General features: G+C 42.5%; 1 protein-coding gene across 1 annotated transcript; it reads right to left on the reverse strand.

Annotated features, from left to right (window-relative positions):
* Positions 1 to 487: 487 nt before the first annotated feature.
* LOC138792635 (thiol S-methyltransferase TMT1A-like) lies at positions 488 to 12,090 on the reverse strand. The gene is made up of 2 exons (XM_069970282.1): positions 10,462 to 12,090; positions 488 to 805 (listed from the first exon to the last, which is right to left on the reverse strand). The coding sequence occupies exons 1-2, from the start codon at positions 11,122 to 11,124 to the stop codon at positions 569 to 571; spliced, it is 900 nt and encodes a 299-aa protein (XP_069826383.1). The 5' UTR covers positions 11,125 to 12,090; the 3' UTR covers positions 488 to 568.
* Positions 12,091 to 13,134: the final 1,044 nt, after the last annotated feature.

The following is a 13,134-nucleotide window of genomic DNA, read 5'->3' on the forward strand; positions in this document are numbered from 1 at the left end:
CATAATGGAGACAGAAATCCTGCTTCTTCTGAAGTCAGGGGGGAGGCTGGGAGATTGCTTTTTCAGTACAGAAGGAAACTCTTTTGGTTTATAAAACCTATTACAGAGTTTTTAAAAATCGCTTGAACTGTTGATATTTAATGTTTTCCAAAAAATGACCCTGAAATGACAGTTACGCTTTAAAAACCAGATTGAACCAACATCACTCAGCAATAAGACTGTTTGAACAAAAATAAGACTAGTGAGTGAGGACGGAAAAACTTTTGGAGAAACCACGGTAGCTAAACATTTCTATGAGGAAAAGCATAAAGTGAGCAATCTTAGGTGGTTGGTGCTAGAAGTGGTGTGGACTACATTAGAGTCTCAGTAACCCCATTGTATGAAAGAGATATGTAGTTTTCAGTCATTTCTTTGAGCATTTGAAATATAGATCTAATCATGCCATCTAGTGGTTTTAGGTAGTACATGTATGATTATCACCATGAAATTTGACTTTAACTTGTATATTTTTAGATTAGATGTTACATACGTATTATATGTCTCTACATTTATATATATACAAATACAGTTATTTTAATGCATAACCACAAATATGGCATCGAACTGGGCTCCATTTAATTGGTGCTAAAACATGTTTATATTTAACTTCTGAAAATTTCGATCTTTCCAGGTTTTTCCATGTTTCCTTTGTAAGTTGGCATCCATCTGCTAAATGTTTCCAAGTTGGATCCAAAATTGATTGGAAAAAATATCTCCAAGAAGATTTATCCTCAGTTACATGCTCCAAGAAAAAAAATGCTCCACCCTGTAGAAGTCAGAATAAGAGAAATAATATCAAAACATAACCTTTGCGAAACAAAGCTTTATAACAAATCTGTTATGAATGGACCACTGAAATAAAATTATTCCACTCAGGTTGGGTTCATACCATGTTAAAGGGGAACTCCAGGTAGAGGTTAAAAAAATGAAATTTCTGCAGAGTCATATAGCATTACTTACCTATCTATCCCAGTTTTAAAACTACCAAAAATCCATTTGTTTTGGGTGTTTTGTTCAGTATTGTGTTTCTGTACTTCCTGGTTGAGCAGTTCCCAGAATGCAATACTGGTTCCAGAATGCAATGCTTTCCCTCAGCTGTTCATCACAGTCTTCCACCCTGCCAATTCCCCGCCAAAATCTGTTGCAGAACATCTAGGCTGTGTTCACACATTGCAGTTTCACTGTGTTGCTGAATTATTTGCAGTACTTTATCATTTCATTGTGGTCCCACCCACACAGCACACAGTTACTACCTGTAACACCACACAGCACACTGTATTCTCTACCTGTAACACCACACAGCACACAGTTACTACCTGTAACACCACACAGCACACTGTATTCTCTACCTGTAACACCACACAGCACATTGTATTCTCTACCTGTAACACCACACAGCACATTGTATTCTCTACCTGTAACACCACACAGCACACTGTATTCTCTACCTGTAACACCACACAGCACGCTGTATTCTCTACCTGTAACACCACACAGCACTGTATTCTCTACCTGTAACACCACACAGCACGCTGTATTCTCTACCTGTAACAACACACAGCACACTGTATTCTCTACCTGTAACACCACATAGCACACTGTATTCTCTACCAGTAACACCACACAGCACGCTGTATTCTCTACCTGTAACACCACACAGCACCCTGTATTCTCTACCTGTAACACTGATATTGGAATAAAGTAAAGAACCTTTTGAATTTATTTATTCTGCCTTTTCATTTCCACGCACATATTATGAGCATCTTTTATCTTTGAAATTGAGCCGCACAATAAGGACCTTATCCAATATAATCTTACATGGGATATGCCTCGTTTTTTGTCCAGGTGGGATTGGCAGTGTCGGCTCTGATCCTCTCTGCCGTTTAACATCATTTACTTGTGTTACTGCATCATTTTTGTGAATACGCTGCAGTACTGCAATGAAACTCCAACATGTGTGAACACAGCCCTAATTTCACTGCACACTTCTGCACAATCAGCGAAATTGCAGCAGCTGCTTCTTGCCGGTTAGAGATGGTAAATCACTTGGGGAATTGGGGGATCCAGCCCCACTTCCTGTGACATCACGCCCTGTCCCCTGTCTGCATCATCAGCCTGTCCTCAGCAAACACACACAATGTAAGACAGAGGCATGGAAGATTTGTCTCCTAAGGGGGATAGCAGAAGGAGCAGGAGGTAATGTGAATTGGCACATAGGCCATTTTTCTTCACTTCCTGGATTTCTATCAGCTACTAGTGTGGCAGAGCTGTACAGATATGGTAATACATTTGGTGACTACATTTAAGCCACTTCTTATGTGTACATATTAAACATACTTAATAGTATAACTCAATATAACAGGTCAGCGGTTTAGTGTGTGTGTTAGGGGAGGGGGGCACTGGGTGCTTGGTTGCCCAAGGTGCAGGAGCAGGGAATCTGACACAGTATGTATATTCTGTGGAACTCTGTGCTAATAGCATAGCACTGCAATGGAATGTATGTGGTGGAGCAGGGACTCCAGTGTGTCTGGACTCCTGATCCTGTATAGTGGCACAGGGCTTGTAGAATGTGATCATGTAGCTTTAGCACTTGCCACCTGCAGGAGATGTCATGTGCCACTTAAGGTTATCAGATCCGGTGTGGAGGTAAAGGAGAACCTGGCCTCAACACTGAGAAATCTACCTAATGGGGGGATTACCGATCTACTGGGGGCATCTACTTAATGGTGGGAATCATCTATTTAATAGGGATATTAACCTAAAACCTAACTAACCTAACTACTTTGGTTATTTACCTAACTGAAAGGCGGTTATCTACCTACTAAGGGTTTCTACCTAATGGGAGAGGGGGTTATCTTCCTACTGGGGGCATTTGCCTAATGGGGTAAGGGTTCTACCTACTGGTGGCTAGGGATGATCGAACAGTGGAAAATCTTAGGTTCTATCAAACTCGAGCCTTGCCGGACCTTCCGCATTTGATTTCCAATGCCTTCCCGGTCTGTGGGGAAGGAGGAGACAGCCCAGGTACTGCCTGGAATTCCAGGATACAGCTTATTACCTAGGCTAAATCCCGGAATTCCAGGCGGTACCTGGGCTGTATCCTCATTCCCCATGGATTGGGAAGGCATCGGGAATCAAATGTGGAAGGTCCAGCAAGGTTCAAGTTCGATAGATCCTAAGATTTTCCACTGATCGATCATCTCTACTGGTCCACATAATGAAGGAGGGTGTCTACCTATTAGGAGAATCTACCTCATAGGGGGGTTATACATAATGGGGGGTGTTTGGAAGCGGGGGTACACTTTGTCCCAGGTGCTCTCAACCCATGCTATTAGGTACTACTTATGTGGCCACAAGCTCACCACATTCAGGCACATTAAAGTAAACAGATGTGCTGCAGTACACATAGGAATTTGTTGGCCACCCTTTCGGATGGGATTCCGACAACCTGGGATGTACAGCATTACCACTGTATGAATACAGCCTGACTGTGTTTTTTGCCTTTGGACAGAATTAGCGGGTATGCAAAACAATGTATAGCAATGAAAAATGAAGTGAAAGTAGAAGCAAAACAGATTAAATTTGAAAAAAATCTCATCCACCCACTGCAGAAAAAAAAATGCAGAAAATCCAATGCATGAATTTATCTGAGGTGTGGATTTTAAATCTGTACCATGTAAATTCTGGTGTTGGAAATGCAGATTTAGGCCATGTTCCCACCGGCCGAGTCACAGAATGGCTGGTGTCAGAGACGATTTTCCCGGCAAGTACCGGCTGGATGATCTTCACTCCTGATGAATTGGGATGCGGGCGCATGTATGCACGCCTGCATCTCAATTCGCCGCTGCACACAATGGAGCGTGCGGCCGGAGCTGCATGCTCCATTGTGAGCACTGACAGTTTCTCTGCGGCCACTATTCAACGAATAGCGGCTGCAGAAAACTGACTTGTCAGTTTTTTGCAGCGCCACTAGGGATCCCGGGTGGAGTGTATTCTTTGTGAATACACTCCGGCCAGGATTCCATAGACGCCAGCACTATGTAAGTACAGTAGTAATCACGGCCGTGATTATTATGGAACTTACGTAGTGTTAAGATAGCCTTAATGTGGATTTTCTCCATTGACTTTAAAAGAGTAGTCAAAATCTGTAATAAATCTATAAGATTAGCAGTTTTTCCATGGAAATTCTGTGGAGTTCCTCTGAGTGTGCCCCTGATTATGATTATCATTTGTACAGGTGTGGTGGAGCTTGTTACACATGATCTAGGTCACAGCTACGGAGCAGGTAAAATGTTAATGATTATAGAATATCTGAAGAGAGTGACCAATCACAGAACTGTTTTTCTTCAAATGGCTGTTTACCTGTGAGCAATCTCTCCTGTCATATTTACACACCTGCATGCTTGGCCTGGCCTGTATATAGAGTCGATGAAGTAAGGCGCTGGCAGACACCTCTAGCTACGGCTTATTTCTCCTGAGAACAAAAGTATAGGTCATATTGAAATATATTCACCCTATCCTTCTCTCTTAAAAACACCTGCAAAGGGAAGAGTTGTCTGATTCCCATAAACATTAAATGATTGGCCAATTGGTTCCACTGAAATCAGCAGGTTTGACTGACAATAAATTAATGTATGCCAGCCATAGTGAAATTCTTTCACCATGAAATTGCAAAAAAGTAGATGAACCCTTTGGAGTTACCTGAATTTATAATATACTGATTACTAATAAAATATGGTTGTTCTTTTAGTCACAATTATAGACCAAAGTAAATAGGACGGAAAGTCCGTCGCATAATCTGACGCTCGCACCCGCTCGTGGACAGCGGCGGGCCCGCACGTCTCCGCCCGAGCCATAGACTTCATTCTATGCACGGGTGGATTCCTTCCTCCGCTCAAAGTATGAACTCGATCATTCTTTGGGCAGAGGAAGGAATCCGCCCGTGCATAGAATGAAGTCTATGTCACGGGCGGAGACGCGCGCACCCGCCGCTGTCGGCGAGCGGGTGCGTGCGTCGGATTACGCGACGGACTTTCCATCCTATTTACTCAGTGTGCACATACCCTGACAGTTAAACCACATGTTTTAAGGTTCCATTGACAGCAGATTTGATGCTGTGTTTCATTATTAAAGATTGCACAATTTCCCTGTTTTTTTTCTCATTCTTATCCGCTCTGAAAGTCTAAAATCCTCTACTCTAGGGCCGATCTGACCATGCTCAGCTCCCTCTTCCCCCCTCTCTTTGTAGATATAGGACATGTGATCTCTCTGGGTCGGATTAGCTGTCTATTGACTTGGTAAACCGACCCCCAAGAGACATTATCTGCATCATCTGCATGCACCTGTTCACTAGTGAAAGTGCGGTTTCCATAGACTTACATGTGTCCCTGAGCCTAGGTTTTTGTTATATAAAAAGTTATAGTTCTATCTCTGCTTGCTGTCATTGAATGCAGACATATGTACCTGTCTTTGTGTCACAGCTCTGTGTATTGTAAGTGTTATGTTCTTAGAGTCTGGATGGAACTAGAATGTTTTCATTCACAGTCAGCAAGCAGAGATCTAAACCTGCACTACACCCCCACCCCTTGGTAAACAGATGCCCTTCATGCAGCACAAAGGTACACCTTGCGTGCATCAGCTCTGCTACATCACCAGCTAGTATGGAATACATATTGGGGTGATATGATGCAAAATCTGTGAAAAAATGGCCCTGTGTTTACTGTGCAATAGTAATGACAGCAGTGGGCAGGAAAGAAAGCTAGGGGGGCGAGTACTCAAATGGGCCAATCAGGGAGATGCATGATGGGAAATGTAGTTTCCTATCTTATTTATAGATTGGCTTTTAGAAAAACTTGTAACTCAGGAATGGCAGAAACTAAAAAGACAGGAGATGGCTCAAAATACTCGGTGACTTGGTGAGTAGGACCAGCTAGCATTTCATTTTTTTAGCTTTTAGGTGGATAACCCCTTTTAAGTTACATTGATATATCTGGCATAAAATCTGCCACTTTAAATCTGCAACAGAAACTGTACATGTTAATGGACTCTTAGGGCCGTATTAGACGGCCTGACAATAAATATAAGCAAGTGCCAATCTGCTAGACTGTCGTTCACTTACCGAGCCTATAATACGGCTTGTCGATGTCTGTGCAGCTCTTGCTTTAAAAGTGTAAATAATAAAGTGTCCTTACCACTCTGTCCTTCACGGTGCCCTTAAGGCTTCTCCTCGCTCACCACAGCCGCCGCTGGCATGTCTAAAGCCATCTGAAAAGTGACAGGCTCAGCCAATCACTGGCCAAGACGGGACAGTGCTGCAGCCAGTAATGGCTTAAGATGTGCCAGCGGTGGCAGCGGTCAGCTGGAAGAAGCTAGAAGGACACCAGAGAGCGTGGACAGGTAAGTATATAACTTTATTATTTTCATTACACATTCCTCAGCCATGCACTCTTTTTTACATGTTGCGATGCACGGCCGGCTCTTTCTCTGATCGTTTTCTTTATTACATTCTGCCAAATCAGTCTGATCCAGCAGATTATTCTCCATTCAAAGGGGTTATTTAGCACTACAAAAACATGGTGACTTTCTTCCAGAGACAGCACCACTCTTGTTTCCAGTTTGGGTGAGGTTTTGCAACTTGGTTCCCTTGAAGTGAACTGGAGACAAGTCATGTTGTCTCTGGAAGAAAGTGGCCATGTTTTTGTAGCGCTGGATAACCCCCTTACTGAACATATTGAGTAAACAACCACAGTGTAGGGAAAAAAAGCAAAGCAAACTCTAAATGAAGGCCCTATTCCACCAACAGATCTGACGACAGATTATCTGCCAAAGATTTAAGCCAAACCCAGGAGTGGATTTGAAAAGAGGAGAAATCCTGACCTGTTCCCTGTTTATAGTCTGTTCCTGGGTTTGGCTTCAAATCTTTGGCAGATAATCGGCAGATCTGTTGGTGGAATAGGACCTTTACTGACTACTCCAAGAGCTAATTGGCAAACAATGTTTTAATTAAAGGGGTAGTTCTACGTTAAAAAATTATTCACAGAATAACACACATTACAAAGTTATACAACTTTGTAATGTATGTTATGTCTGTGAATCGCCCCCTTCCCCGTGTCCCCCCCCCGCCCATGTCCCACCACCCCTGCAGCGTCATCAGCTGCTCAGCCGCGATTGGCTGAGCATAACTGTGCTCAGCCAATCGCGGCTTAGCACAGTTGTGCCCGCGGCGGAGGGGGGGGGGGCGTTGGCAGGGATTCGTCCGTCCATCCGAAGATGATGTTTGGCACAAGATGGTGGACGGCCTCGACACGGATCAGGTAATGTATAATGCACCACACACTTCCGGGTACACGGACGGGGGTGGTGGGACATGGGGAACGGGGCGATTCAGAGACATAACATACATTACAAAGTTGTATAACTTTGTAATGTGTGTTATTCTGTGAACAATTTTTTAGCGCCGCACTACCCCTTTAAGGAGATGACATGGGAAGTCTGGGTGCTGAGTGTGTTGCCTATTAAAAAGTCATGCAACACACAGTCTGTTACTGAAATTCTTTTCTTCTCAAGAAAGATTGGTAATTGGCAACCATGGCTCAATGTGGGTGTCCTCTTAAAAACACTCTAAAAGCACAATGGGCAAAAGAAATGAAATGAACAACCCATGTGTAACCTTCCAGCCTTTGTATATAAATAGATTAGTGGACATAATGCTGCGTTTACACGTAACGATAATTGGCCCGATCGTACGATTAACGATGTCGGAGTAACGTTTTTTTTTTCATAACGAGCAGCGTTTAGACGGTACGATATATCGTACGGAAAATTTGTTGTGCGATCGTTTTGCGAACGCTTAAGCCTATCTCACACATTGGTTAAATCGGCGAACGACTGTTCACACGGAACGATTTGCGAATTTTTTGCGAACGACGAACGACGATTTGATAACATGTTGAAAGATCAAAATGCGCGATGTATCGTTCGTCGTATGATCGTTCGCTGCGTTTACACGTACGATTATCGTTCAAATTTGATCGTTATCGCGCAAATTTGTACGATAATCGTTTCGTGTAAACGCACCATAAAGGTGGATAATCCCAACCCACCTGTGTGTTTAGAAGGAAAAGGGCTAATGCACATGACCGCAGGAACTCCTTCTGTGCATGGACTGTGTCCTGCGGAGTGGACCTCAGGGCTCCCAGCATCATGATTAATTATAATGTCGGGAGCTCTAATACTGTTTGAAAGGTTGCGCTAATGTACTGACACATTAGGTGTGATTCTTAGGGGTTATGGTAATGCTATACACAGAGATTGAAATGTCAACTTCTTTAGATTGAGGGAATATAAAGGGGGCACCAAGACTGGCATCTTAAACACTGGTCTTTAAATATGTCCCCCCAGTGCCTGGGCATGCAGGATTTATGTAGAGGTGCATGCCTCCGCATGAATCCAGGTGCATCAGAGGTCCCTGTGTGCCATCAGTGAAATCTATGCCAGCTTCACAACAATATATCCCAGAATGTCGGCATAAATTGTGATAAATATGGTGCTGACATAGACCACGTCTCTCATGCATGTAACTGTGCCCATTGTCTTGCCCTCTCTCTGCCAAGCGGCAGAGATGACGTACATTTACACTTTTTGCGCAGTTTGTTAAATCCACCCCAAGGAGTTTAATTTTATAAAGATTCAATTTTATACATAGGGATGACATAATGTTTCAGATAGCAGGAAATCATTGGTGTTTTGTAGGAGTGTGTGGTGATGTCACAGGAAGAGGTATATACTGTAGCTGCCTATAGTTAGTCCAGTAAGGGCAGCAAAGAAGGGGACCCACGACTGATCCCTGAAAAACTGCAACAGTAAGGAAAGGGGGAGGAGAAGTAGGGACAGCGAATGATACACTGAAGGCCAATAAAATGGACCATGGTGAGAAGTTTGTGATTTACAGTGTCAAAATACACTAATACACACAAGGCTATATTTAGAGGAAAAAGAACCATCCACCCCCAACACCAAAACCTTGATGAAATTTTGATGAACTGAAACACATTTGCAGTGACCCAAACTTTCTCTTTAATGTACAACTATATTTGCAGATACAGGAAATGCTTGGGGGGAGGTGATCACTACTAAAATTGGATTGTAGTTTATTTAAAGTGAATGTACCATCATTGGTTCTAATGTAGCCACATCACAGAGGGGAGAGGTTTTGCTCCCACTGGGGGCGGGCCAGCCCGCCTCCAGTGCTTGGTAATAGATCGGAGCCATGCATGGGAACCGGGCTTCGGTTCAAAAAAGGGACCACGGCATTGGCTTCCCCACGCCGGCGCCATTCTATTCATATGCAACAATGAAGGCGAATGTACCTGATGGTACATTTGCTTGAAAGGATACCTGTCACCCCCCGTGCCGGGGTGACAGGCTCCCGACCCCCCGTTAGAGCGCCCTATACTTACCTAATCACGCCGGGTCCCGCTTCCTGATGCGGTCGGGTCACGGAGATTTCAGCTCCCGAAGCCCATAGAGAATGACGGAGCATCGGACTCCCCATTCATTCTCATTGAGCGTCGGACTCTGCTGTGTGCGCGCGCGCCGGGCTTCAGGAGCTGAAATCTCCGTGACCCGACCGCATCAGGAAGCGGGACCCGGCGTGATTAGGTGAGTATAGGGGGATCTAGCAGGGGGTCAGGAGCCTGTCACCCCGGCACGGGGGGTGACAGGTCCTCTTTAAAGTACAACAGTCCTCTTTAAAGTACAACAGTTGTGTCCATCTTTGTATTCATCTATAATTGTAACTTCTGTAACAATGACATTTTACTGTCCAATGTTCGAATATTTCCGATGAACATGTAGCTTTGATTCCTAACAATTGCAATAAAATCTAACACATTTCAGACTGTCACATGCATTGACCAATGCAGTTTACTTCACTATTTCAGCAAAAATAGGCTTATCTAAGTCCTTCTGCAGAGATGCAGGGCTGTTACGTATTGATGCACATGTAGCATTTATTATTACTAACTAAAAACTAAGAAAAACGAAAAAATGTCAATGTTTCCCAGTACACAACGCATAGTGAAGAAATCCCTGACACTATATATACATATACATTACATAGAAGAAACATAGAAGATTGTTGGCAGAAAAGACCACTAGTCTGCCCTTTTAGTATTTCCTTTCTTATTATCTTAGGATAGATATATGTTATCCCAGGCAGGTTTAAATTCTGTTATTGTAGATTTACCAACCACATCTGCTGGAAGTTTGTTCCAAGTATCTACTACTATTTCAGTAAAGTATTATTTTCTCACGTTGCTTCTGATCTTTCCCCAACTAACCCCTCACTATAGAAACATAGAACAATTACATATATGATTTCATCATTTGCTATGTATTTGTTAATGCAAAGAAAAGACTCACAGGCCTCAGGACCCTGTGTATTTCTGTCAGGATGTCATCAATATTTTCCACAGAGCAAAGTACCAAGGTACAGATCACCACGTCCATGGAACCAGTGGCTACTTGTGGCATATTCTCTCCTGGGGCAACCAGGAACTCCTGGAAATGTACATGATCATTCTCAGCCAGGCTCTTGCTTAAATAAGTCTTGAAGTTGGGGTTAGGGTCCACACAGGTCACTTTGCATCCTGAAGGATAGAATGGGAAGTTTGCTCCTGTACCACAGCCAAGCTCCAGGACTTTTAGCTCTCCAGAGGGGCCTTTAAAATCATTCAAGACGCTGAATAGTTCTTTCTTGTGCTCTCCCATGTATTGGTTATATTTGCTGGTCATTTTAGCCAAGAGGTAAGGCATAAACCTCTTAGGTATAGGTTTCCACAGACCTAACACAACAAGAATGTGCATTGGCAGTGCAACAATAGCAACACATAGCTGGAAGAATAGTATGTGTAAAGCCATGTTCTGTCCCTGTAGCATAAACTGTAAGCAGCTTCTCCAGCTTATACGTGACGTGCTGGGCAGTGAACAGAGGGTGTGACTAATATAGTCAGCTTCCTCTTCCTCCCCTTCGAGGCAAAGGACATAGTCCCCTATAGATAGAGCTATCAGTATGACATCATTCATAACCACTTTCTATTAATAATATATTAACTAACTGATGTTTTAAAAAGTAACAATCGTCATAGGAAAACATACATTTATAGGCAGTATTCCAATACTGACTTTAGCCAGTTTGCTTTGAGTCTCTGTGTTATTCTTATGTTTTCGAGACTCTGGCCTGCCACAAACACACCACAAGGATATGCACATAAGAAAATTAGATTGTCAGCTCCGGGAGGGGTTTGGGGATATATGATGTTGTGAAACTTTTTAAACATAACTTATGTGTAATATGGCTTTGTCACTTTGATTATTACTGAGATGTACATTTTACTGTATTATATGGGATTTATATTTAAATAATAAAGAATTTAAAAAAGATTGTGAGCTCCAGTGTCAGTATGACTAATGAGTGAAGACTGCAAATATGGTGCATATATGGTGCCATATAAACATATAACTCGGTATATCTGAAAAATACAAATGACATCTAAAAAGAGGAATATTTTCCTAACCTGACAAAAATTCACCTATTCGATTAATTTCTCCCCAGCCCTTTACTAATTTAACTTTTTGCTATTGCTATATACCTTGCACTACGGAAACCCTTCTTTCCTTTAACTCCAAAAAGTTCTCTGATATCTGGCAGCAATATTTTAGCATCAGATCTTTTACAGCATTACCTTAATAATAAAAAAAAAACTTTCATATGTCATACAGGCATGTTAAAAGATTTGCAACAAAACAAAAAGAAAAAGAAAAAAGGCAGAGCGCCTCATAGGGTGATAAGCTTCAATATCCCACAAAGGGAATATTCCAGAAGACTGCTCACCTGGGTAAGTTGTGTGTACCCACAAAAACCATTAATAGCATAAATCCATAGTAACCAGCTGCAGCAGAAGTATGACACCGGACACTAATTGAGGGTCTGGGATAAATAGCCAAAAGGATGGAGAAAGAAAGGGTCCCTCTGCTCAGGCTGTTATTCACACACACTTTATTGGTCCTTACAAATAACGCGTTTCAAAGTCTTCAGACTTCTTCAGATTAATAGGACAGCATTTCTAGTAATCTGTCCTGAAACGCGTTATTTTAAGGACCAATAAAGTGTGTGTGAATAACAGCCTGAGCAGAGGGACCCTTTCTTTCTCCATCCTTTTGGCATGTTAAAAGTTTTGACGGGTTGGGGGTCTTAGTGCTAAGATCTTTTCTAATCTGTAGATGCATGCGTATCGCTCTACCCCCTCCCCCCAGCCCTCTCTTTGCAGGAGACAGACTGCTTTCAGGGGGTGTCAAACTCAGGCCCTCCAGATGTTACAAAACTACAATTACCATCATGCCTTGGCAGCCAAAGCTAAATTGTAGTTTTGTAACATCTGGAGGCCTTGAGTTTCACACCTGTCTCCTGCAATGAGTTGGAGAGCTCAGCTTTGCACCTCTATCGGCTATATCTAGAGACCTTGATCAATGAAAATTTTAAAGATTTTTTAAACAGGTTGTCCTGGGAGATCTTAAACTTTCCCTACAGCTTCCTGTGGCATAAAAGACACACAAGCCTTGCTGCTCCTGCTGTGCATCTTCTTGTCCTGGCTATGTTCCATGTCTTGATGCATTGCATTTTAGTGTATTTACTTTTTTTTTTTTTAATGCAGCATGCTATAGGTATGGAATTTTTTAGACTCTTCTCCATACGGGCCCTCTAGGAAAAATGCCATAGGTGGCGTTTACACGTCCTTATGGCATAAGGAAACTTTTCCATCATTGAAGATATATTTCAGTGTATGGCGGTTTTGTCATGGAGGACATGACTTTTACCCTACATGCCCATTAAAGGTGCTCTATATTATGTTACAGTTTAACAGTGCTGACACTAACATTGTGCCTGATTAAAATGGATACAGTCACAGCAATTCTAGTCAGTGCTGAAATTCTTGTGTACTTAGGACAAAGTTCAGTATTGCAGGATTTAATGATGATGATATGTAAAGATAAGTAGAAAAGAATAGAAAACCCCTTCACAGGAGTAGTACAGAG

Source organism: Dendropsophus ebraccatus, chromosome 5 (assembly GCF_027789765.1).
Source record: "Dendropsophus ebraccatus isolate aDenEbr1 chromosome 5, aDenEbr1.pat, whole genome shotgun sequence".
Lineage (NCBI taxonomy): Eukaryota > Metazoa > Chordata > Amphibia > Anura > Hylidae > Dendropsophus > Dendropsophus ebraccatus.